General features: G+C 44.6%; 2 protein-coding genes across 3 annotated transcripts in view; one reads left to right on the top strand and one right to left on the bottom strand.

Annotated features, from left to right (window-relative positions):
- Positions 1 to 19,138, bottom strand: part of nup205 (nucleoporin 205) — a 28,513-nt gene extending 9,375 nt beyond the window's left edge. For both annotated transcript variants that reach the window (XM_084171240.1, XM_084171241.1), the window contains exons 1-25: positions 19,050 to 19,138; positions 17,659 to 17,801; positions 15,767 to 15,938; positions 15,537 to 15,681; positions 15,236 to 15,395; positions 14,913 to 15,141; positions 14,451 to 14,791; positions 14,170 to 14,286; positions 13,804 to 13,941; positions 13,545 to 13,695; positions 13,117 to 13,319; positions 12,765 to 12,947; positions 12,555 to 12,605; positions 12,261 to 12,470; positions 11,780 to 12,017; positions 11,372 to 11,561; positions 10,904 to 11,106; positions 8,206 to 8,370; positions 7,706 to 7,945; positions 7,335 to 7,484; positions 7,130 to 7,201; positions 6,796 to 6,953; positions 6,615 to 6,695; positions 5,527 to 5,718; positions 4,841 to 5,147 (exon numbers count right to left, since the gene is read on the bottom strand). In XM_084171240.1, the coding sequence (XP_084027366.1) occupies positions 4,841 to 5,147; positions 5,527 to 5,718; positions 6,615 to 6,695; positions 6,796 to 6,953; positions 7,130 to 7,201; positions 7,335 to 7,484; positions 7,706 to 7,945; positions 8,206 to 8,370; positions 10,904 to 11,106; positions 11,372 to 11,561; positions 11,780 to 12,017; positions 12,261 to 12,470; positions 12,555 to 12,605; positions 12,765 to 12,947; positions 13,117 to 13,319; positions 13,545 to 13,695; positions 13,804 to 13,941; positions 14,170 to 14,286; positions 14,451 to 14,791; positions 14,913 to 15,141; positions 15,236 to 15,395; positions 15,537 to 15,681; positions 15,767 to 15,938; positions 17,659 to 17,801; positions 19,050 to 19,077 (4,267 nt within the window). In that variant the 5' untranslated portion in view covers positions 19,078 to 19,138. The remainder of the gene's footprint in view (positions 1 to 4,840; positions 5,148 to 5,526; positions 5,719 to 6,614; positions 6,696 to 6,795; positions 6,954 to 7,129; positions 7,202 to 7,334; positions 7,485 to 7,705; positions 7,946 to 8,205; positions 8,371 to 10,903; positions 11,107 to 11,371; positions 11,562 to 11,779; positions 12,018 to 12,260; positions 12,471 to 12,554; positions 12,606 to 12,764; positions 12,948 to 13,116; positions 13,320 to 13,544; positions 13,696 to 13,803; positions 13,942 to 14,169; positions 14,287 to 14,450; positions 14,792 to 14,912; positions 15,142 to 15,235; positions 15,396 to 15,536; positions 15,682 to 15,766; positions 15,939 to 17,658; positions 17,802 to 19,049) is intronic.
- Positions 19,139 to 19,956: 818 nt separating this feature from the next.
- LOC311136919 (acylglycerol kinase, mitochondrial-like) lies at positions 19,957 to 26,197 on the top strand. Its single transcript, XM_084171235.1, has 14 exons — positions 19,957 to 20,211; positions 20,412 to 20,451; positions 22,501 to 22,580; positions 22,734 to 22,809; positions 22,915 to 23,040; positions 23,157 to 23,251; positions 23,617 to 23,686; positions 23,819 to 23,898; positions 24,063 to 24,120; positions 24,214 to 24,361; positions 24,670 to 24,767; positions 24,851 to 24,921; positions 25,038 to 25,122; positions 25,318 to 26,197. Exons 1-14 carry the CDS (start codon positions 20,102 to 20,104, stop codon positions 25,450 to 25,452), a joined length of 1,272 nt encoding a protein of 423 aa, XP_084027361.1. The 5' UTR covers positions 19,957 to 20,101; the 3' UTR covers positions 25,453 to 26,197.
- The last annotated feature ends 68 nt before the right edge of the window (positions 26,198 to 26,265 follow it).

Below are 26,265 nucleotides of genomic sequence, written 5' to 3'. Positions count from 1 at the left end.
TTCTCTCTGCTACCGCACGGCAAGCGGTACCGGAGCGCCAAGTCTAGGTCCAAAAGGCTTCTCAACAGCTTCTAACCCCAAGCTTTAAGACTCCTGAACAGCTAATCACGGCTACCCGGACAATTTGCACTGCCCCCCCACCCAATCTTTTTAAGCTGCTGCTACTCTGTTAATTATTTATGCATAGTCACTTTAACTCTACCCACATATTACCTCAACTAGCCGGTGCCCCCACACCGGTACCCCCCTGTATATAGCCTCCCTAATGTTATTTTATTTTACTTCTGCTCTTTTTTTCCCCCTCTCAGTTTGTTGTTTTATTTGACTTTTTTATTAAAAAATAAATGCATTGTTGGTTAAGGGCTGTAAGTAAGCATTTCACGGTCATGTCTACACCTGTTGTATTCGGCGCATGTGGCAAATAAAATGTTATTTTATTTTATTTATGTAGGCCCTAACAGTTTGTGGGCACCATTTGTCACCGTTATAGTGCAATTACTGTATTGTTTAGTGTTGTGTAGTGGCTTTGCTGGCATGCATTCCACTACTTGCTTTTTTTGCCCCATGCTAAAATCGCCACTGGTCGAGCCAATAACAGATGGAATGCAAGTGAGTGACGTGGCACATTACACTGAGCAGCAGAGAAAAGGCGGCAACAAGTCACATGCTCAAGACAACCAGACGAGGGCGCCATTGCCCGGCACAAATCCACTGGACAGATATGGAAGGATATCAAAATGTGCTATTTGTCAAAGCACTTACCATTGGGTTAAAGACTGTCCTCATAAAAATGAATAAGTTAAACGAATAGAGGAAAATGTCAACACAGAGATGGAGCAGTGTAACATTACACTGTTTTCAAACAAATCTGCTTCTGAGATCTTTATAGTTGAATCTTTAGGATCTGCTGTGATTGATACTGCATGAACACACACAGTGTGTGGTGCAAAATGGCTTGATAGCTATGTCAGTGAACTAAATATGAAAGTACAAAATATGATTGACACACCAAGCAACAGAGTGTTCAAATTTAGAGATGGGAGAGTCGTCCATTCTACCAAGAGAGTCAAGATACCAGCAAAAATTGGTCAGACTAAGTGTCACATTGAAAACAGAGGTGGTCCCTGCAGATATCCCCTTACTATTAAGCAAGGCTTCCCTCAAGAAGGCAGGGGCTGTCCTAGACATAAGAAAATGACAAGGCAGTGATGATTAAACAACCAGTGACCCTTGAACTTACTACCTCAGGCCACTATTGTGTAAACATTTTAGACAAAGACATCACAGAGTCCATGTAAAAATGCGATTCGGACGGACACAGAGCACATGGAGATTCTGACAGTCAGAGAGAACATGACCACAGAGGAAAAACAAAGTATTGTTAAAACTTCAGAACAGTTTGGACATGCTACAGTTGACAGACTTCAGAAATTACTCAGCAGTTCTGGGAATAATGATGAGAGTATTTCCATTCTACGGCAGATAGTTAACAGTTGCGAGACATGCCAGAAATACAGCTACCCTAAGCCCAGACCAACTGTTGGTTTGCCACTGGCTTCCAAGTACAATAAAACAGTGGCTTTAGATCTACATGAGCTAGGACCAAGTGTGTGGTACATTCACATAATCGACCACTTCACACACACACTTCTGTGCTGGAAGCATTGTGAATACAAAAGAACCCCAGTGAAATTGTCAAGCACTTCATTCATTTCTGGATAAGTGTGCATGGCCTGCCCCAGAAATTGTACAGTGACAATGGAGGAGAATTCAATAATAATGAAATAAGAGAAATGGCTGAGAAATTCAACATCAAAGTAAAGACAACTGCTGCTTACTGTCTATGAAGCAATGGACTTCTGGAGAGACATAATCAAACACTCACAGAGATCATGCTGAAAGTGAAACAAGACAATGGATGTGACTGGAAAACAGCCCTAGATTGGGCTTTGATGGCAAAAACTCACAGCCCAGTGTTCATGGCTACAGCCCATACCAACTAGAGTTCGGGCAGAACACTAATCTTCCCTCTGTACAGATTGACAAGCCACCAGCACTAGAAGGGACCAGTGTGAGTGCATGGGTGGGACAGCACCTTTCAGCACTACACGCAGCGAGAAAAGCGTTCACTGAAACAGTGTTCAGAAAGAATTCGACCCACCGATGAGAAGTACAGGACTGGAAACAAAGTGTACTACAAATGAGTTAACTGTCAAGGGTGGAAAGGACCGGGAGTAGTCATTGGCCAAGATGGTGTGGTGATATTTGTGAGGGTGCATTACTCAAGATTGCAGAAAGTAAATGATCAACAAGATGGAGGGGTTGTTGCTGAGAATCAGCCTCCTACTGAAAATGACACATTAACAGACAAACCTACCAGATGTCACATCCAATGATATGGACACTGAAACTGACACAGGAAATGGAGCAGAGACCTTGTACCATGACACAGCTAATACTGTTGAGGGTTCAAATAAAGAAAATGTTCAACAACAGCAACGTGTTAAGATAACATGGTTGTTCCAATCTGAAAACTGGACAAACTGTTAAATACATGGACAGAGAAAGTGGTATTCCACACACAGCAACAGTCATTGGACGAGCAGGAAAAGCCAAAGGAAAACACCAGAACTGGTACAACTTGTAGTACTCTGAACCAGTTACACTTTCTGGTACAACAGGGTCAGCTGACTGGTCACTAGATAATCTCAGAATTGAACCAATAGAAAATTGAGAAAAACAGAATGTACTTGAAACAAAGGACGTGTCACTTAACTCAGCTAAAATAGCTGAGCTCAGTAATTGGAGGAAGAATTGAGTGTGAGGAAGTCAAAGACATCAGCCAAAAATGTGTCTCAACAAGGTGGGTGTGTACCCTTAAAAGAATCCTTAACTGGAATAGTGCCAAAAGCACATCTAGTGGCTGGAGGTTGAGGAGCTGGCTGCTAAACAACTCCCAAAAGACTCACTGACATGCGCCTCAGTCACTCAGATTGCTGCTGACAGTGATCTGCCATAAAAAATGTTCACGTCATTCTATAGACATAAAATCTGCATTTTTGCAGGGAACAGAGCTGTCAAGGGACATTCATATCTGACCTCCGCCTGAAGCTAAGAGCGAAGGAACACTGTGGAAAGTAAAAAAGTGTGTGTCTGGCCTGGCAGATGCAACACTCTACTGGTACAACAAAGTCAAGGCAACAATGCTGAGTACAAGTGGAAAAATGTCACAAGTGGATCCTGCAGGCTTCTATTGGCTTGATCAAATGTGACTGGAGTACTTTCCTGTCATGTTGATGACTTCATCTGCGGTGGCTCACAGACCTTTGCTACAACTGTGATTCCAACTGTGGTTCCACACCTCAATGCGGTTTTCCTGGTCAGCCACAAAGGAACAGCTTGCTGACTGACTAAAAAGGGAGCATCTGGTCTTGTGCTCCTAAAGGCACTCAGTAATGGAAAGTGGCAGTTTGAGTAATACAAATAAAAACTTTGTCACACAACCCTTTTGTAAATGGGGAACTTAAATAATACTTGGGACATCATTATTTTGTTGAGGTTTCATTTGTCTTTAAAGAAAAGTGGGAGATTGTTAAGTTCATGTTTTAAGTATCCCTATACTTCTGTTATTACGGTACTATCACTCTGTTATTAGTACTCCTGTGCAGTAGTCTCACTGGAGATGGACCTGGCCTGAGTGTGATGGCGACTATGTACTGTGGTAATACGGTGAAGTAAACGTTGTTCAACTGGAACAGTCGTCGTGTCATTTTGAGTTAACACTTTTCTTGTATACAGGAGACTCCGAGTGGAATGAGCTGCCTCTGCCCATAAAAGCAACGTCCTCTCTGGGCAGCTTTAAAAAAGTTGTGATGTCATCGGCCTCCCCCCTTGCTTGAGGAACAATAGAGGAGCAATTGAGAACAAAAAAGAGGAAAGCGCCCCCCCACTTGCACTATGTCATGATTTCAGCATGTGTATTTCCCACCGTAAAGCATGGAGGAGGAGGTGTTATGGTGTGGGGGTGCTTTGCTTGTGACACTGTCTGTGAATTATTTAGAATTCAACACACACACCAGGGTTTTTCTTTATTTTTACTATTTTCTACATTGGAGAATAATAGTGAAGACATCAAAACTATGAAATAACATTAGAGTATGCAAAGCTGTCATCAAGGCAAAGGGTGGCTATTTGAAGAATCTCAAATATAAAATATATTTTGATTTGTTTAACACTTTTTTGGTTACTACATGATTCCACATGTGTTATTTCATAGTTTTGATGTCTTCACTATTATTCTACAATGTAAAAAATAGTAAAAATACAGAAAGACCCTTGAATGAGTAGGTGTGTCCAAACTAGTGTGTGTATATATACAGTGTACAACCGTGTTGCCAAGCCATCTTGTCACATTTTACATTTTAGTCATTTAGCAGATGATCTTATCAAGAGCGACTTACAGAAGCAATTAGGGTTAAGTGCCTTGCTTAAGGGCACGTCGACAGATTTTTCACCTTGTTGGGTCGGGGATTCGAACCAGCGACCTTTCGGTAACTGGCCCAATGCTCTAACCACTAGATTTCCTGCCGCCACAAGAGGACCACAATGTAAATTCCCAGACTTAACTGTGTGTTATCCTCTATGATTTTACTCATGTACATGCAAGTCTTTTTCCAGTTTTATGTGTACTTGTTTTTAAAAATGGTCTAATTAGTAAACTAAACAAACGAAGGTTTGCAATCAATGACCAGAGAAAATACACACCACTACATAGGGTCCTAAAATTGATAATTCTCAAAGTTTTCTGTGTCTGCCCAGCAATACTGTAGCTCAACTGTACCTTGCTGCAGTGTATCTGGCTCCTCAGGTTTCTGGGCAATCTGCAGGTAGTAGAGCAGAGAGCCGTACAGGTGTGCACGCAGACGCTGGAATCCACCACCCGTACAGAGGATGAAGTCAAGTAGCTTCCTCAGGATCAGGTGCAGAGCAGAGTTAGCGATGGAGGCGAAGCCCGACGACGAGCCTCCCTCCAGCCCCGCCCCCTGCTGCTGCTCCGACAGCACCGATTGGCTGAGGTGGGCGGTGAGGGTGAACACGGCCCCGGCTACTATGGGCATCAGCTCTCCTGCAGCATCCTCTGACAACACCTGGGAGAGACAGGAGAACTTAGACCATTTTACAGAGTTGCCATACTCACACACAAGCTCTCTCCCACACACACAGCCTTGTATAACTAACCTGGTGGGGACACAATCCAATTCAAAATCCTATTTTTCCTAACCCTAAACCTAACCATAACCCAAAGACCTAACTTTAATCCTAACCTCTAACCCTAGCTCCTAACCCTAAACCTAATTATAACCCTAACACTAATTCTAACCTTAACCCTAAACCCCCTAGAAACAGCATTTGAACTGGTGGGAACTAACTAAATGTCCCCAGTTGGTCAATTTTTTGTTAGTTTACTATTCTTGTGGGGACTTCTGGCCCCCACAAGTATAGTTAAACACGTGCACACACACACACCTTCTCGTGCAGGTCCAGCAGCAGGTCTCTGATTATGAGCTGTCTGTCGTCTGCAGGAATGAGGTCTGCAGGGCAGGCGGTGAGCAGGGTCTCCACCAGGCCTCTCCATGACTGCAGCGCATGGCGCTTGGCACTCAGGCTCCGACGCACACGATTCCTCTCCACCACCTGCTGCAGGATGGAGTTCACCTCCTGGGGAGTGCATGCACACATCAGGGGTTTATTCAGTTAGGTGAAAGAGTCAGAACGTTTCTTTCTGAATGTTCTGTAACATTTCATGCTCTTGAACAAACTCCTGAGCACCATTTTGCAAGGAAAATACCATACTACTATACTCTGAATCAGGGGTTTTCAAACTTTTCTTGCCCAGGGATACCACCCAGGCAAACTGGCAACCCCCATCATGTTAGCAAAAATGTAATAAATCATGTTTTATCATTAGGTGAATGATAATAGCAAGTAGAAGTAGTCAACATTTTAAAATGAATAGATTTGGTAGAGTTTCATTATTTTGACCTCCCCACCGTTTATTGGAAGAGGAAGTGTAAACTCTAACACAGTATATTAGCTAGAAAGGTATCTTGGCAGCATAGAGAAAATGTTGCAGTTGTAAAACACATTTTCTGCAATTCTATACATTTTTCTATTGAACCGAGAGTGCATTTTGTAAAGCAAATTTCCTGCAAGCCTATGCGTTTTGCCATAGCTAATGCTGTGTTCCTCTGCTAAAACATAACAAAATCAATGGACTGTGTTAGTCCCCTCCCTGCCCCAGATTCTACATCTGCATTGCTTGCTCTTTGGGGTTTTAGGCGGGGTATCTGTATAAGCACTTTGTGACATCTGCTGATGTGAAAAGGGCTTTATAAATCAATTTGATTGATTGCGCTAACACTAGTTAGCATTGGATTGTGAAGCTACCTCCAACTTCCTTCATACTGGACGCAGAGACAAAAATGGTATCCATGATGGTATTCTGTTACAGCTTGCAATATTTATCAAATTATAATTTTTCACATAAAGAAATCCCCAGTACCGTAGACCCCAGTTTGAAAACCCCTGCTCTGAATCATACTGCCAACACTCACCTCCATCAACAGTGGCCTCTGTCCAATGGCTGCCATTCCCTGGAGGGCGTTGACCTCTGCTACCAGGACTCGATGGAGTAACTGTGGAGATTACGACATCATCATAAAACTGATATAGTAACAAAATGCTTGAAAACAAGGTTGTGTTACATACAGAATGCAAACTGAAAGCCAGGCACACCTTGACATTGCAGACGGTGTGTCCATGCTCGTTGACATGCTCGCAGTTGGCGATGACCTGCTCGATCTGAGTGCGCTCAAAAAAGTCCAGCTGCAGCAGCTCTGGCACGTCCTGGCTGAAGTCAATGGCGTCCAGCACACTGAGGAGCTTCCTGCGCACTGATGACGTCATCACACAGGGACAGGGGATGAGTACATGATAAAATGATATGGTACGGTACAACTAGCTAAACAAGACAAGCTCTTGACTTTAGCAACTTGTAATACAAAGGGCCTAGTGACAGATTGTATATGATTCACAGTTAGATAGGTTTGTGTGAAGAACTAGAACTAACCTTTGGAGACGGTGTCAAAGTGCAGGAATCCACTGACAGATCTGCTCTCCTCCATGCCAGTCTCCCCATCCGCTGATTAAAGAAAAATATCAACTGTAAGGCCTTCTGCTTTTTCACTTTTACTCATATCCCATTTACATCAATGAATAACAACTCATCCCAATGAATTGCAAGTTCTACAGTGTGTGTGTGTCCTAGTTGTTACCTGCGTGCTGAGTGCGAGGCTGGTCATCCAGCAGCAGGTTGAGGATGCGCTGGGTGTGTGAGCGCTGGCGGTTGAGTGATGTCACTCGGAGTTCGATGGCCGCTGTCTTCATGAGCCAGGACATCTGGGACAGGGCGGAGATCTCATCATCTGAGAGGGTAGTGGGAGGGACACAGGTTAGAGAGAATAGTGTGAAACCCTGAGTAGTTTCCTTCCTCTCTGGCAGCTCAGTTAAGAAGGACGACTGAGTATTTGTAGGTGTACAAATGCCCCCATAATACTTCCACCTATCCTGTGTTTTCAGATTCAGTGCAGATGAAAGAGAGGAGACCAGGATAGGAAGTATATTGAGATGCCAGTGAGGAGCTCACCTGGCAGGATGAAGGGCAGGTGCTGCAGGTGGGTGAACAGAAAGTCCTGGCTGGTCCTCAGATAGCGCATGGTGGGGCCTGAGGTGTCCGAGCACACACACAGCTGGTAGATCACCTGGTAACAGAGCTCAGCCAGGTGTGGGGCCTGGCTGGTGAGCACGGGACCCGAGCGTCTTTCACTGCCTCTCTGCAGCAGACTAAGGATGGCATGCAGGCAGCTCCGTGGGCACCCCAGCACACCTGATACACAGATAGAAGATTTTGTCTTGCCATCAAAAAGGCAAAGAAATTAATAAACATGCACTTTTTACAAGGGCAAGTTGATGGTGTCATGAAAGCCGGGGTCATACCAAACAGAAGAAAATAAACTGAAACAGTGAGGGACTACCTGAACTTGTCCAAAAACAAAACGCTAGTTTTAATTTTCCGTTGCAAAACTTTTTTCTACAGTGTGCCCTAATGAATACAACCCTGATGTAAAGGAAAGAGCAGGTACTGACCTGCGTCCTGCAGGTTGGTGGAGGAGATGGGCTTCTTGACCTCGTAGCCCAGCAGGTAGAGAGCCAGGTTGGGGGTCTTCAGCTCCAGGGAGGTGATCAGCAGGTTCAGGATGTGGATCTGGGTCTCGTGGCGGATCCTCGCTTCCTTCTTTGCTGGCTCAGAGTCTGGGGGGCAGAGAGAAGAGAGGTGGTGAGTTGGAGTGACTGAACGGATGTGTTGAGCAAAGTGACTGAATGGGCTCAATCATTAAGAAATGCAACGGCCATGACTGAAGCCAAACTACAGTCACTCACCCTTCTAGATAACGTGAAAACAGTCTAACCAGGTCGTGTCTTGAAGTTGTCTAGGCTAGCCAACTTCTTTCGCCAATTAGCTTCAGCGGCTGTTGAGCAACCGTGGCAAAGTTGGTTTGACATTGGATAGCCTATCTCTGGGGCTAGTCAATAAATTACACAATGTAAATGGGACAATATTTTCATGCTGCACATCTTTTAATTGTCACATGAAATGCTTTCAATATTTGTATATGAATTTCTACAATTTATAGTTGTTTGAGGTTAAGTCATTGAAATTTGGAGCTATTATTTGAAAATATTGTCCAATGTACATTGTGTAATTACTGATGGTCCCTAACCAGCCCCATAGGGATATCGAATGTCAAACCAAATTGACCATGGGCATTACGATCGGGTCACGTGCAGCTGCATTCCGAATTGATGATTACTTAGGTGCTGCCAGTTGTGGGCAGGATTGAAATAGAGCTTAGCTCTCAGCATAGCTTTCACAGAGTTTAACAAACAAAGGGAAAAAAGTATTTGATCCCCTGCTGATTTTGTACGTTCGCCCACTGACAAAGACACGATCAGTCTATAATTTTTATGGTAGCTTTATTTGAACAGTGAGAGACATAACAACAAAAAAATCCAGAAAAACGCATGTCAAAAATGTTAAATTGATTTGCATTTTAATTAGGGAAATAAGTATTTGACCCCACTGCAAAACATGACTTAGTACATGGTGGCAAAACCCTTGTTGGCAATCACAGATGTCAGACGTTTCTTGTAGTTGGCCACCAGGTTTGCACACATCTCAGGAGGGATTTTGTCCCACTCCTCTTTGCAGATCTTCTCCAAGTCATTAAGATTTCGAGGCTAACGTTTGGCAACTCGAACCTTCAGCTCCCTCCACAGATTTTCTATGGGATTAAGGTCTGGAGACTGGCTAGGCCAATCCAGGACCTTAATGTGCTTCTTCTTGAGCCACTCCTTTGTTGCCTTGGCCGTGTGTTTTGGGTCATTGTCATGCTGGAATACCCATCCACAACCCATTTTCAATGCCCTGGCTGAGGGAAGGAGGTTCTCACCCAAGATTTGACGGTACATGGCCCCGTCCATCGTCCCTTTGATGCGGTGAAGTTGTCCTGTCCCCTTAGCAGAAAAACACCAAAGCGTAATGTTTCCACCTCCATGTTTGACGGTGGGGATGGTGTTCTTGGGGTCATAGGCAGCATTCCTCCTCCTCCAAACACAGCGAGTTAAGTTGATGCCAAAGAGCTCAATTTTGGTCTCATCTGACCACAACACTTTCATCCAGTTCTCCTCTGAATCATTGGCAAACTTCAGACGGGCCTGTATATGTGCTTTCTTGAACAGGGGGACCTTGCAGGCGCTGCAGGATTTCAGTCCTTCACGGCGTAGTATGTTACCAATTGTTTTCTTGGTGACTATGGTCCCAGCTGCCTTGAGATCATTGACAAGATCCTCCCGTGTAGTTCTGGGCTGATTCCTCACCGTTCTCATGATCATTGCAACTCCACGAGGTGAGATCTTGCATGGAGACCCAGGCCGAGGGAGATTGACAGTTCTTTTGTGTTAATTCCATTTGCAAATAATCGCACCAACTGTTGTCACCTTCTAACCAAGCTGCTTGGCGATGGTCTTGTAGCCCATTCCAGCCTTGTGTAGGTCTACAATCTTGTCCCTGACATCCTTGGAGAGCTCTTTGGTCTTGGCCATGGTGTAGAGTTCGGAATCTGATTGATTGATTGCTTCTGTAGACAGGTGTCTTTTATACAGGTAACAAGCTGAGATTAGGAGCACTCCCTTTAAGAGTGTGCTCCTAATCTCAGCTCGTTACCTGTATAAAAGACACCTGGGAGCCAGAAACCTTTCTGATTGAGAGGGGGTCAAATACTTATTTCCCTCATTAAAATGCAAATCAATTTATAACATTTTTGACATGCGTTTTTCTGGATTTTTTTGTTGTTATTCTGTCTCTCACTGTTCAAATAAACCTACCATTAAAATTATAGACTGATCATTTCTTTGTCAGTGGGCAAACGTACAAAATCAGCAGGGGATCAAATATTTTTTTCCCTCACTGTAAACCCAACCCAAGGAAAACTGTTACGGTACCCTTCATTCTGTGACATGTAATTTGTTCCTATAATCATCTCACAAATCTAAGTTTTGGACGAGACTGACTTTATAACCGACTTTATAACCAAAATTATCCTATTTTACACATTGTAGTCAATTTTGACACTAGAATAAATGTTTCTGACTCATATTGATGCAACAAAGGCTGTTTTTAAAACGAGAAGTTGCTTTTTAGGGGCAGTTGATCTTTACATGGGCAGGCTGGACATCTTTCACACTCGGAGATAAACATTGTTGATAGAATGAGAATGTGACTCACCGTCTCCTTTCTCCAGTCCCTCCTCGGCCCCCTCATTGTCCAGACACTCCACGAAGCCAGCCATCAGCTTGTCACTAACAGCCTGGTCATGTGTGAAGTCTCCCACCAGTCTGTTCTGGATGTTGGGGTAGCGGGCAATCCTCTGCAGTATCTTAGCACTCTGGAAGGCCGCCTCTGGGTTGGAACTGCTGTGGTATAGGTACCTGCCAGGGACAAACACAAACCAGGGAATAAGAAGTGGAGGTAAAGGGGGGGTATGGCCTGACTTCAAGCTTTGGGCCTGAGACTCAAAATTGGGCTATGGACCTTTCTGGGCTAGAGAGGGAATTCTACTGTATTGTGTTCATTTGACAGGGACATTGTACTTCAACTTCAAAGTCAACATTTCTGCGTATGTCCCAGATTTAGCTAAAAGTCTCCTCATGTGTAGTCCCTGGTCAGATGAAGTCGAGGTGAGTGTTCCAGTACCTGGCGATGTTGACGATGTGGTCAGCCCGGCGGCTCTGGGCACTGACTCCCTGCAGGAGCTGCTCCAAGGGGGAGACGATGAGGGAGGCCTGGCTCTCCCTCAGCAGGTCCATGAACACCACCTCTTTCTGCAGGGCCAGGTCCAGCAGACACAGGCAGTGCAACACCGCAGACTCCAGCTGCTTTTTACCTGCAAGTCGGACAGTCATAGAACCAAGAGAGATGAGTGGATGTAAAGAAATGTAATCTCGAGATACCGGAAATGCGAGCCACCCAACAATGTAACCTAAGAAAATACTGGAATGTTCCCCTCCTTGTACAACGCTAACAGGGAAGTCAACAGGGTAAAAACAAAGAAAAGAAATGAGAGACACTATTGGCAGCTATAGCAGGTGTGTGTGTACTGACCAGGGAAGGGAGCGTAGGTGTCTAGCTGGAGCACGCCCTCCTCCAGCAGGCTGAGGCAGAGGGTGAGGGTTGGCGAGTCGTTAAGCAGGTGGAACATCAGGCTGTGGCCGGGAGGCTTGTGGGCCAGCACCTGCTCCCCCTGCAGCTCCACTGTTTCCTGGACAAAGTCTGAGGGCTGGGGCTCGTAGTCCCGCAGCAGCTTGTGGAACACCTCCAGAACAGCATCTGCTACCTCCCACTGATAGAGGGCATAGGTGGTGGAGAGGTGATGGGAGAGAGGGGGTGGGGAGTGAGACAAACCTGAAGTAGGTATTAGTAGCAAAACACACTTCTAAACATTCTTTAATGGCATCTGAGAGCAAGTGCTGACATGGGTTGTAACGAATTTCACTAGCGAAGTGTGATCCTCAACCACAGAAACTGGTCTTATCCAGTCTAATGTCACCAAAAAGGGACCTTAACTGTGGAGAGATTCCCGTACCTTCTCAGCAGCACGGCGATAGGCTCTGGTGGGGAAGGGAAGGAAAACGGCGTCGCGCAGGAAGGTCAGGTAGGGCTGGAATCCTGGCGCACGGAGCCCCGCCCCCAGATTGACGGGCAGGGCGCTCTCGACCAATGTGCTGATGAGCTGACAGAAGGCTCTGGTCAGAGGATACTCCTCACAGCTCGACTCAATCTCATTCAGCTCCACCTGAGAGGGGCAAGGAGAGGGGTTACAAACCGATACATGTGTACAAGCAAACAACGTACGCACCATATGCAGGCAAAATCTCACCTCAATCCCAGCAGCTTGTTTCTGTCCACGGGCCCGCACTGTCTGAAGAATCTGGAGAGAAATGAGCAGAACATGAGCTTTGGCACTTCGTAAGCGAGCCTGGCAGGTCAGACATGACCAGACCAACACCTCAGAGGCACTATCAATACTTATGCGCGAGACAAGTGTTGTTACAGCTTTTCATTCTTCCTCACTATACACCTGACTTACCTGAGTGTATTCCAGTGACTGCCAGAGAGAGGCGGCTATCTCCGGAGACTTGCCGAAGGCGGCCAGGCAGAGCAGGAGCTCCCCCTTGAGGACAGGCTGCACACTGCACTGCAGCAGCCCCAGCATCACCACAGCCGGGGTCCACTGAGGGTGCTCACACAAGGCCAGACGGGCATTCTCACTCTGAAACACAGACACACACAAATGAGAGATAGATCACCGTGGCAAATGAAGGTCCATTAAGATAGCTTAATTTCAATCCCTCCTTGTGACTGTGACCCCCATGTTTGTTTTAACATGCTTTATGTGCTTATTGTCTGTCCAGACCGGTTTTCAGCAAACCACTTCATACCCAGGTAATGATGGTGCAGAGCAGCTGCAGGAAAGAGGTCAGGCCGTCCAGCTCCCTCTGTGTGATGCCCCTTATTGGCGGGAGGCGGTAGTGCGTGGCATCTGCGTTGGGCAGATCTCGGCGCAGGTTCTCGTGGTACAGCATGAGGGAGTGGAAGAAGTGCTCCCAGGACACAGGGCTGCCTGTCACCTGAATGTTATCTCCTAAAACAAACAACACACAATGAAGTCCAATGTATTATCTGATGGTGTCCTTAAAAAAAAAAAAAAAAAAATCAGTGAATGAAGGCTGCATTTATCTTTAGCTAGAGAACAAGAAAGGACCTAGTACGGAGCCCTGGGGAACACCATTAGTGAGAACATTAGAAAATTCCTTTCCATCTTTACAGATTCCTACAGTGCCTAGCAGGTGATAGCATGTATAGTTACCGTGTGGGGCTCCGTTGGTCTTGAGCAGGCTGAAGCAGTAGTGGGCACACTGGGGGCCGTTTGCCAGGCCTTTTAGCATGCGCAGGTAGGGGATGTACAGGGTGGGGGGCAGCAGGTCCCCCATCTGACGCACAAACTTAGACAGCACCACCTGTGGCACAGCACACAAGCTGCTATAAAAGGTCCTATTGGAGAATAAATTAAGTATCATCTTACTTTTGAATGAAGGGAGGAAAGGGGATGTGGAAGGTGATCTTACCTGTTTGTGTGGGGGCCTCTGCATGGCCATGCCCAGGTAGGAGCCCTGGAGGGAGGTGTGCTGGAGGGACTCGGTGTGGCACCAGAACTCCAGAGCCAGCTCCAGCCCAAACGGGTCCTTGCTATAGAACTCTCCGATCTACAAACACACAGAAAGAAGTCAGACAAATATGCTTAGGCTTAGCGAATGCTACTCTGCGAAAGCAACAGTCTTCTTTGTTGTTCTTTTTTTCTTGTCTCCAGTGTGTCATGTTGCAATGTAAATTGCTAGCAAATGACTAGTCACTTTCATAGCATATAGCAATAAGAAAGCCCATGTAATACACTAGTGACAGTGAGTGTGTAGGGTGAGGTAATAAAGGCTGACCAGGATCATGAGGTGGTCCAGGTCTTTCCTCACGGAGGAGGGAGGCTCACTGCCCATCTGCAGAGACATGTGGACCAGTCTGGCATCCTCGTCAGCACGGTTACGCAGCTGCTTCACCTGCAACAGGACACACACCTTGAAACTTGCACATACACACTTCTACATAAAGGAAATAAGTATTTCACCCTGAAAAAAGGACAACTAAACTATGTATTCAAATTCCTATCATACTCAAACACACCAGTGCACAGCAACAAAGCCAAACAGGTGGCATTGCTAACCTTCATGGGCATGAGTGCCAGGAAGTCGGTGATGAGGGAATGGAGGCGGCGGGTGTAGAATTCATCATGAGTGAAGCCCTCACATCCCAGCATGCCCTCTGTCATGAAGAGGAAGACACCTCCAAGCAGGGCCTGGTCGGCCAGTGCCTCGTCTGCCTCTGTAAACTCTGCCAGGGCTGAGCCCTGGGGCAGCTGGGAGAGGGCATGCAGGGCCAAGGCCCAGGCCAGCCGACACACAGCCTGCAGCCCAGGCAACTTCCAGGGCCGCCCATCCACCAGACGACTGTGCACTGCAGACACGTACTGCTTCTCTGTCAGCAGGGGCAAGGCCTGGAGGAGGTCTGGTTGACACACAATCATTTTAGTGAAATATTTACATAGTAGTAGTCTACACAAGTCTACATTGCTGTGTGTTGCAGCATGTTCAGGTAATTTGGCAACAGAATACATGGCAAATCTAACCTTCTCGGTCTTCTGTTCCTTGCTCCAGGAAGCTGACGTCCAGACAGTACAGCAGTGCCATGACGAGAGCCAGGTTCACGCTGTCCAATGAGCCATCAGCTTCCACTGTCACAGTCTCCAGGTGGCCAATAAGGGCCAGGGTGTCATCCTTACCCAGAGGTGATTGGCAGGTCCATGCAAACAGGCAATCTGCCAGCGCCTGTCGGCACTCTTTGATGAGGTCAGATACCTGGCAGAGAAAGAGAAAGTGCAAACGTGTGAGGGAGGAAAGACAAACTTCATCTGTACATGATACAATTCCTCTGAGGAGGGCTTCCTCTCACCTCTTTCCGGTGTTTTTCATTGCCCAGGCCTCGCTCTTTCTGCAGGCGCTCAAACTCCCGTGTCACGTTGATCTCTGACACCAGCATCAGTAGGCGTCTTGTTAGGCCCTGGCTCATCAGCTCATCTGTAAAGCGTGTGGTGAGGGCCACCAGCTCCCCACTGAGGTAGAACACACAACCAAGTCAACAGAGTGCAGAGGAAAACACAAAGTCATCTGTTGTTCAATCATCAAGGCAGAGAAAAAAAATAACTGGTCTGAACAATATTAAAGTAGGAAGTAGACAGGGAAATAGAGCATACCTTAATTCCAAGGTGAAGGTCTTGCCATGGCGGGACTGGATGAGCGAGCGCAGGGAGTTGGCCACGCAGAGCTTTCCGTCCCAGTATAGCAGCACTGCAACCAGCCCTCGACTCAGACCTGGGAAGTTGGGCTGCTGGTTCTCACCTTAATAAAATAAGTGATATTTACAAACAAGCATCCTGCCAGTGTTTATCTCCATTGGTAAGGTGCTCACTGTTGTATAGATTACCTGCCAGCAGCAGCTCCAGGGCTGCCAGCTCTCCAATGTCAAAGAGGTCACTTAGGATGAAGGCCTCTGTAAGCAGCTGCTCAGGGAGGAGACGTGCCCCCTGCTGGCCCTGGATGGTAATGCCCTCTGTGCTGGCTTTCCGCACCTTCTCCCTCTGCTCTGCACTCTTTGGCTGAAGAACACAAAAAGAGAAAACTTCAAGCAAATCAACTTCAGCAAGCCCTGCTTGGCTTGCAGAAGAGTAAAACTCATTGGTGTGTCTGTAACCAGATCTCCATCCAACCCTTTATGTGAGTAAAGGTCACACCAGGCCTGATGGAAACAGCTAATTTGTCAGTAAGCTTTCCAAACGTTGACAAAACTAAATATGCTAGACAAGGTGGGATCTTTGTGTCTGTAACATTAATTACGCGAGAAATGGCGGTGCACTTATGAGCAAATATTAATATAATAAAATCTAATCCAATTGGATTTGTCACATGCGCCAAATACAAGAGGTGTAGTCCTTACCGTGAAATGCTTACTTACAAGCCCTTAACCAACAACGCAGTTCAATAAATAAGAGTTAAGAAAATATTTACAAAATAAAATCACAATAAAATAACAATACCGAGGCTATATACAGGGGTACCGGTACCGAGTCAATGTGCAGGTTAGTCGAGGTAATTTGTATACAGCGGGGGAAAAAAGTATTTAGTCAGCCACCAATTGTGCAAGTTCTCCCACTTAAAAAGAGCATCTCCTTTGTCTTGCTCACGTTGAGTGAGAGGTTGTTGTCCTGGCACCACACTGCCAGGTCTCTGACCTCCTCCCTATAGGCTGTCTCATCGTTGTCGGTGATCAGGTTGTGTCATCAGCAAACTTAATGATGGTGTTGGAGTCGTGCTTGGCCATACAGTCGTGGGTGAACAGGGAGTACAGGAGGGCACTGAGCACGCACCCCTGAGGGGCCCCAGTGTTGAGGATCAGCGTGGCAGATGTGTTGTTGCCTACCCTCACCACCTGGAGGCGGCCCGTCAGGAAGTCCAGGATCCAGTTGCATAGGGAGGTGTTTAGTCCCAGGTTCCTTAGCTTAGTGATGAGCTTTGTGGGCACTATGGTGTTAAACGCTGAGCTGTAGCCAATGAACAGCATTCTCACATAGGTGTAATAACCATCATGAAAAAAGTCAACTTGGAGTCACGCGATGATATGTTGTGTGATCCTCCCACTACGACTCGGGAAAGCATGCAGTTTATTAGGCTACAGATTAAATAAGTTATGATAAACTTCACAGGGTGGTGAAAGTGCACTGTGATGAGCTTTATGCTCCTTTCCAATAAATATCAAGGGTCTTATTCTGGTGACATGATGATTGGCTGCCGTTTGACAAAAAAAAAAAAAAAAAGATCTCGCTCTTTTGTCCATAATAATCTCATCATGTAGGCTATACCCGCACTGTATTTGCGAGCTGTTGGCTAGAGCGCATGTGCCAAGATCAGAGTGGGCAAATTCCCTATATAGCGCAAAATATTTTGTATCGAAACCATCAGTAGAGTTGAAAATGCAATGGAAACCCATTTAACTTGTATTTTTTATTCGGTACATGGGAATTTAACCACAAAAGTATTTTTTATGTGTATCCGCATCATGTCAATTTGATGGTAACCTAATGTAGCAAGCATAAAAAGACGCCCGAGCGGAGTCCCCACATCCGTTTTTCAGGGAAAACGAAAGTTAGGTTGAAAATACTGTATCCCTGAAAACATCCACTTTCTTCCGACCCTGTGGAGAGTGATTTGATGGAAACAGATCTCTGTTGGGGAAATGTTCAAAGTTTTATGCAGATTTTAGAATATTTGCATGAAATTCTTGCCAATTGGATGGAAACCTAGCTTCTGACAGCATCTCACCGGGTTCTTGTAGAGTGAGAGGAAATTGGGCTTGTGTTTCTTGAGTTGCAGGTCTAGGAGGTGGACGCTCTCTGGTTGCCTCCTCCACACTGCACCCTCCACTGTGTCCCATAGCTCCTTCAGTGGCCCCCACAGACTTGCTCCTGATAGGGGACACAAGCAAAGTCAATCAGTCAGTGTCTTATGTGTCTAGCCTATACAATATTTCCAGAGCATTTCATAAGCCTTGTTCACATCAGCAGTTTGAAGTGACTCAAAAAAAAAATGCATATCAGATTCAAATCTGTTCTTTTTCCTGCAAAAATAACATGGAATCTGATATTTCAAGCCACATTTAAAACCACCTTAGTAGGTTCCTGGCCATGAAACTTGTCTCTAAACTGTCAAATCTGATTTATTTGCCCGCAAGTGGTTTTTAGACTTATTTGGCATATATCTTGTTGATGTTGCTTGCTTGCTAGCTAGCTACTCTGTTGACAGTTTGACCAGAACATGTGGTAGCTAACAAGCTTGTTAATTGTTGCAGCTATCTAGTTGACTGCTGTGGCTAGCCAAAAGGGACTAGTTTTGAAAGTTGGAAAGTGTTCTTACATTATGATTTTGAACATTCCAAACAACTGGCAAACACCCATGGCAGGCATTGTTGTCACCTTTGCTTTCTACATAACAACTTCTGAGTGATAGAAAGCACGAGCACCACCACCAATAAACCTACACCAATGCGTACACACCTGTCGTTACTATGACAACTAGCGTAGCTATGTCAGCAAATGACTGCTGTCTGAACACACACAAATCCGATTTGGTCACTTGTAACTCACTGTTTGGACAGACAGTATTCCAAAACGGATTTGAAAACAAAACTGATTTGAACATTAAGGCCTACAATGTGAACAAGGCTTTAGTGGCAAATTGTTGAGACTACGAGCAAGTTATCCAGCTAACTGGTGTGTGGGCATTTTACATTTCGTTCACCTAGTTAACTACATTAGCTAACTAACTTGTTAGCACGTGATACTTTCACATTCGTTTCCTGGTGAGCGACCTCTTGAAGCTAGCAATAAGTAATAGTCAGCTAGTTAATATGTTGTTAATTGAACTGGTAGGACGTTTGCTTCATATCGATGCATTTGGTTATGTTTCATCGAATTTTAAATGAAACATACCCACGCATGTTATAGCGAGGTGACCATGGCATAACTAGCGGTTAGCTAACTAGCGCTCCTGACTGTCTGAACTTGACACAGATTCCCCGCTATGTAATCAGACCGTGTTTTATACAATTAATGTACATCTTGTAAACAAACATGTATTGTGATTGTTTGGTAAATAACTATAAACAACCTCTCACTACTATATTATTTGAAATAACAGAAAAATAAAGCCCATACCTGAATTTACCGCCATCTGCGCCGCCATGTTAAACCAGAGATATTAGAGAAAGGAGGAGATAGGAAACACATTCGGTAATGATTGGGGAACCTATAACGCCGCACGCAGCAGACTGTTGACAAATCGCGTTCACGTTGTCAACGCTACGTCACAAGGATCTTCACGCAATCCCTTCTCAAAGTCAGTGTATGAGTCGAAAACCTGCTTATTTTCCTCGGAAGTACGTAATGTCACGAGTCTAAACTGTACGATATTACAGAGAACAAGTTAGTTATCGCACATCTCGGAAAATATTTGTGATGTTGTACTTCTTGTTCACGAAACCCATGCTAATATTGGGATTTTGAGCCAGCGCCCTATTGACTGCCATTCACTCTTGAAGGAGTGCTCCCCTTGTCCTCGTTGTACGGCGCGGCCCTTTGACGACAAAATGGGCAACGTACATAATGGGCGGTAAAACGATTCCAATGTCGTTTCCCATCTCCTCAAAACTATCTCTGGTTAAACTCGAATTCTGGAGATTAGGCTCTGAGGCCCCTTGGCTTTAGTGCCTGAGTAAAAAATACAATGCAGTGTATAATGTGATTATTTACATTCTAATAATGCAGGGGCAAAGTCATAAAATATATATTTTTACACTTCTCTTCAGGCGAGGTCTTCGTTTTGCTTTAGACCTAAGCAGTGTATGGGACATTTCTTTTTTCTTCAATAACCTAAGCACCGAGCTTAGAACGATTACTTATTTATTTAATAAGTTGTGTTCCATGCTCAATTTGAATTTCTACATTTCCTCATTTTTGTTTATGTTGGTATGTGACGGGAGAACAAATTTCATCAAATGAAACTCAAAATGAAGCGGAACCTATACTAAGAGTTTTTGTTTCTCACGACTATTAAGATAGCTGCACCCATGTGTCACATACGAAATGGTTTTGACAGCGATGGAGAAATGACCGCTGTGGTAGGATGTAGTTTAGGACATTAATCGTGATGCTTACACAGATGATACAAAGCGTTTTAAAAATGACAATTTGATAGTGTCGATAAGATAATGGCTCGGGTTGTGAAGGTGTTTGTGACTCTGCGGAATCATTGGAAGAAGTCCACAGTCGCTGCGTGTGCCCTGTCTTACGGGGGACACTGGCTGTATGGTAAACACTGGTGTGTAGCGTTTTCCTTCAGAATTAATGCTATGGTTGTTAGATCAAGTACAGATCATCACCAGCATGAATATCATTGAGCACGTACACACGAATTGGTAGCTATTGAGAATAGAACGGCTCTTATGATTGAAATCCAACAACACTGAATAACATGAGGATGTTTTCTTTGTCAATAATTTGTTATTGATTTATTTACAGTGATAATCTGCTGCGAAGAGAAGCTTGTCTGGTGGCCAGGGTGAGACATTGCTTATTCTGTAGCTACAGTTGAAGTCGGAAGTTTACATACACTTAGGTTGGAGTCATTAAAAGTCATTTTTCCAACAATTGTTTACAGACAGATTATTTCACTTATAATTCACTTTTTCACAATTCCAGTGGGTCAGAAGTTTATATACACTAAGTTGACTGTGCCTTTAAACAGCTTGGAACATTCCAGAAAATGATGTAATGGCTTTAGAAGCTTCTGATAGGCTAATTGACATAATTTGAGTCAATTGGAGGTGTACCTGTGGATGTATTTCAAGGCCTACCTTCAAACTCTGTGCCTCTTTGCTTGACAATATGGGAAAATCAAAAGAAATCAGCCAAGACCTCAGAAAAAAAATGGTAGACCTCCACAAGTCTGGTTCATCCTTGGGAGCAATTTCCAAACGCCTGAAGGTACCACGTTCATCTGTACAAACAATAGTACGCAAGTATAAACACCATGGCGCCACGCAGCCGCCATACCACTCAGGAAGGAGACGCATTCTGCTCCTAGAGATGAACGTACTTTGGTGTGAAAAGTGCAAATCAATCCCAGAACAACAGCAAAGGACCTTGTGAAGATGCTGGAGGAAACGGGTACAAAAGTATCTATATCCACAGTATAACGAGACCTATATCGACATAGCCTGAAAGGCCGCTCAGCAAGGAAGAGTCCACTGCTCCAAAACCGCTATAAAAAAGACAGATTACGGTTTGCAACTGCAAATGGGACAAAGATCGTACTTTTTGGAAAAATGTCCTCTGGTCTGATGAAACAAAAATAGAACTGTTTGGCCATAATGACCATCGCTATGTTTGGAGGAAAAAGGGGGGTAGCTTGCAAGATGAAGACCACCATCCCAACCGTGAAGCACGGGGGTGGCAGCATCATGCTTTGCTGCAGGAGGGACTGGTGCACTTCACAAAATAGATCAAGGCATCATGAGGAAGGAAAATGATGTGGATATATTGAAGCAACATCTCAAGACATTAGTCAGGAAGTTAAAGCTTGGTCGCAAATAGGTCTTCCAAATGGACAATGACCCCAAGCATACTTCCAAAGTTGTGGCAAAATGGCTTAAGGACAACAAAGTCAAGGTATTGGAGTGGCCATCACAAAGCCCTGACCTCAATCCTATAGAAAATGTGTGGGCAGAATTGAAAAAGCGTGTGCGAGCAAGGAGGCCTACAAACCTGACTCAGTTACACCAGCTCTGTCAGGAGGAATGGGCCAAAATTCACCCAACTTATTGTGGGAAGCTTGTGGAAGGATACCCAAAATGTTTGACCCAAGTTAAACAATTTAAAGGCAATGCTACCAAATACTAATTGAGTGTATGTCAACTTCTGACCCACTGGGAATGTGATGAAAGAAATAACATCTGAAATAAATAATTCTCTATACTATTATTCTAACATTTCACATTCCTAAAATAAAGTGGTGATCCTAACTGACCTAATACAGGGAATTTTTACTAGGATTAAATGTCAGGAATTGTGAAAAACTGAGTTTAAATGTATTTGGCTAAGGTGTATGTAAACTTCCGATTTCAACTGTACATTGTTCTGCTTTCAAGGATTCTGCACCTGCATTTACTGTATTCAACTCTCTACCGCACCTGCTATTTCATCCTCTAAATGCCCGGCTATGAAAAGCCAAATTACATTTACTCCTGATGTACTGACCTGTTGCAACCTCTACAACCACTGTGATTATTATTTGACCCTGCTGGTCATCTATGAACATTTGAACATCTTGGAGAAAAATCTGGCCTTAATGGCCATGTACTGTAATAATCTCCACCCGGCACAGCCAGAAGGGGCCTGGCCACCCCTCAGAGCCTGGTTCCTCTCTAGGTTTCTGCCTTTCTAGGGAGTTTTTCCTAGCCACCGTGCTTCTACATCTGCATTGCTTGCTGTTTGGGGTTTTAGGCTGGGTTTCTGTATAGAACTTTGTGACATCTGCTGATTTGTAAAAAGGGCTTTATAAATACATTTAATTGATTGATAATGCCCCAAAATCCATTCTCAATCGCAGGAATATGGACGTCAGCAGATATCACCACAGGAGCAGCTGAGGAAAGCCACGGTCATCCTAAACCCAGCAGCTTGTAGTGGGTAAGTAAGAGATAACAGTCACATTCCCTAAAGTCAAGCAAAGAGAATAAGCAAGAGGTCCAGCTTATGCACCACAGCCATTTTCCATTTCTACTGTAATTTGTGTTTGACTAATATATCTTGCTGTTCTCTTGCTTTTCCCTTTGATCGTAGGAAAGCCAACACTTTATTTGAGAAGAATGCTGCCCCTATATTACACCTGGCTGGTGTGGAGGTGACACTAGTAAAGGTATAATTTTCTTTCCCTGTGCAATCTTTCTTTCTGTACACTTCGGGGCCTTTATAGTCTAAAGTTCTACGTAGTGTAATGCCATATGTGTCTTCTCTCTTGCAGACAGACTACGAGGGCCAGGCGAAAAAATTGATGGAGCTGATGGAGCAAACAGACATGCTGATTGTGGCTGGAGGGGATGGCACTCTACAGGAGGTTATCACTGGTCTGCTGCGGAGGGCTGATCAAGTAAGTTGTGTATTATCATTGTATTATCCTGTAACAAGCTCCGTTATGTTGTGCAATACCATCTCAGCTTAGCTGTCTCTTACTACCCTGTACTTGTTTGTTTCTCTCTAATATAGGAGTCATTCAGTAAAACCCCCATAGGATTCATCCCACTGGGTTCCCACAATTCCCTGAGTGAGAGTCTGCACATCCTCAGTGACAATCAGGTGAAGTAAGTATCCCACTGAAACATGTCACACTCTCATTCAGATGCAAACAAAACACATGCTATCTCTCACTGAGCATGTCTTTTTTAAATTTATGTAACTTTTATTTAACTAGGCAAGTCAGTTAAGAACAAATTCGTATTTACAATGACGGCCTACCCCGGCCAAACCCGGACGACACTGGGCCAATTGTGCGCCGCCCTATGGGACTCCCAATCACATCCGGATTGTGATACAGCCTGGAATCGAACCAGGGTCTGTAGTGACGCCTTAGACCACTGCGCCACTCAGGAGCCCTGTGCATCATCTTCTTGAATGATCAAAAATATCCTCCAATCTTGTTGTCATTCATATCCCCTCTTGTTTTCAGACACATCACATCGGCGACACTGTCCATCTTGCAAGGAGAAACGGTACCTCTGGATGTGCTGCAGATCAAGGTGAGACCAGGAGGGGCTGCGGTTTAGGGAGGGGTTAAGATCTTTATTACATTGAATCTATATTAAATAACCGTAACTGCATTGAGAGGAAGAGAATAACATTGTATTGTGTTTCTGGGATTATGTATCAAGGGAGAGAAAGAACAGCCAGTGTTTGCCCTGATTGGTCTACGGTGGGGGGCCTTCAGAGACGTGGCTGCCACCATCAAAAAGTAAGAACCCTTCAGAGCTTTATGATAAACAAGTTTCTATATTCTTATTTTCCCCCAGTCCCATGTAAAGTCATGGAAACATTTACGTGCAAAACATTCTAGTAATAGACAAGTTGTTTCTCCTTTTAACAATAAATCTCTTATACTGTTGTTTTCTCTCTTAGATATTGGTACCTTGGCCCCTTGAAGACAAAAGCAGCTCATTGGTTTAGTACATTACGGGTGAGAACATGACTGTTTTCATTCCATGTCCATGGTCCTCAATTGTTCCTCCATGCATTTGTGTCATGCTGTTTTTTCCCATCCCTCCCCCAGGAGTGGCCCCAGGTTCGCGAGGCCTCTGTGTCCTACCTGGCACCTACCCTTCGCCCCCCTGACCTGCCTGAGCAGAAGCCCCAGCGCCCCAACCTAATGTACCGAATCGCCCACAGACTGAAAAATTACTGGTACCCACCTATTCCAGGTAACATTGTCTGTGTGTTGATGTGTTAGTGTGTGTTTGTCAGTCTGGGAATAACACTACACTTCATCATTCAAATGTCCTTGTGCTTCTTCTATTTAACAAAGCATGAATGGCATTGGTTTTGTGTTTATTCATTATTTATTTGCACCAAAGAAAACAAGTGATAGACAACAATACAGATAAAAACAATTTTTGTTGTTGTTGTTTTTTAAACAGTGTTCAGGTGTGGTTGGAAGCCCAAGGGCTTATATGAAAACCACACCACAAAAAAACAATATACAATGCATAAGTACAAAATGTTTGTGCAGAGCCTCCCAAAGTGGAGGAGCCAGAGAGATGGGATGAGAGGACGTTGTCTACTTTAGAGCTGTCGATCCACACCCAGAACAAAAACCCTGTCCAGATGGTCAGTAACAAAAAACAGACACTATAGCAGCTACTAAAACAGGCTCAGGATGTTAAAACTGTGTTCCCTTGTTTGTCCCTCAGCGTATAGACGACTCCCTGCTGGTGTGTGTGGAGCCAGACTCCTTCACTGTGGGAGAGTTCATCACTTTTGGGTGAGCAGTTGTGGAGATATACTTTGTCACATTATCAATGTAATACCTGACTAAAATAAATGAATGGTTACTCATGAAGCATGTGTATCAAGGCTGTTACATTTTCTGCATTGCAGAGAGAAAAAAGCGGAGGACTCAACTGCATTCACAAGAAAATCACTGAAACTGGAGGCCAGTGCATGTCGACTCAATCTGCCCGAGGTCAGCTGTCTTAGGCCTATAAACGTCATAGACAAGACGCATTACAGTCTTATAGTTTAGATCATTATAACCCTTAAACAAATTAAACGTATTCTTGTAAAATGTGTTTATTTGATTGTGTGTGTGTGTGCGTGCGGTCGGCCCTTTTGCTCCATGACCTCTGACCTCTCCCTACTGTCGTATCCCCTCCCACAGGAAGGTGCTGGCTTCTACAACATTGACAACGAGGAGTACGAGGCCATGCCAGTGGAGGTGAGGCTGTTGCCACGGAAACTGCGCTTCTTCTGCAGCGCAGAGCGCAGAGAGCAGCTCCTCACACAGGTCCAGTGAGGGAAGCACTGCGATGACAACACATGCAGCAGACAGAGGAATAGGGAAGATGATCAAGCACCTGGGGTATATTCATTACGTCTTGCAACGGAACCATTTAAGAACCAAACGGAAGCCAACAGAACCAAATGGGGAGGGATCTACCTGAATTTGTCCAATAGAAACTTGTTTTTGTTGCAAAATGTTTTCAGTTTGGATTAAACGATTTCTGTTGCAAACGTTTTGCAACAGACAAACTGTTTTGCACCAGAATCGGCATAATGAATACACCTCTGGGTTGCATTCATTAGGCACCAAACGGACTGAAACAGGGAGGGACTATCTTAACTTTTCCAATAAACGTTTGTTTCTGTTTTCCGTTGTAAAATGTTTTGCTACGGTATGCCCTAATACGACCCTGTATTGTGCTTCTACCTCAACCTGGAAGTATGTCTGTTTTACTTCCTTCCTTACTGTCACTAAACAGCAATAAAACAGAGCCGGACGAATGTGGAACCGTCTACAGTGAGGTTTCATTGTTACTGAAATTGAAATGTTCAGTTGGAATGGTGTCATAATTATGGAAGATGACTGATGCAGTAACAAGGACCAAACATTTTGTTGCTGTTTCTGAACTCAGCCTGTATAAGTCTGCCCAGCAGGAGTATTGGTGTAACTGACTAGTTTACTACTGTATATTCTCATCATGTGTAACGCTCAAACGTGTAATACGAAGAATCTTATTAAATAATTCAGTTATGATGTCCACAGTGTTTTATTGCCTTTTAATACCAATTGAAATGAACAGTCAGAGGTGTGCAGGGAGACTTTGTC

Source organism: Coregonus lavaretus (genome assembly GCF_964263955.1).
Source record: "Coregonus lavaretus genome assembly, chromosome: 11".
NCBI lineage: Eukaryota > Metazoa > Chordata > Actinopteri > Salmoniformes > Salmonidae > Coregonus > Coregonus lavaretus.
The sequence above is the reverse complement of the archived record's forward strand: the minus strand, read 5'-3'. Positions and strand labels throughout refer to the sequence as shown.

Bases quoted from the DNA above. Each gene is read 5' to 3' on its own strand.
- LOC311136919 (XM_084171235.1), top strand. From the start codon at position 20,102: ATGGCTCGGGTTGTGAAGGTGTTTGTGACTCTGCGGAATCATTGGAAG. The intron at 23,252-23,616 runs GTAAGTATCCCA...TCTTGTTTTCAG, and splicing joins CTCAGTGACAATCAGGTGAA to ACACATCACATCGGCGACAC. The intron at 24,121-24,213 runs GTGAGAACATGA...TCCCTCCCCCAG, and splicing joins ATTGGTTTAGTACATTACGG to GAGTGGCCCCAGGTTCGCGA.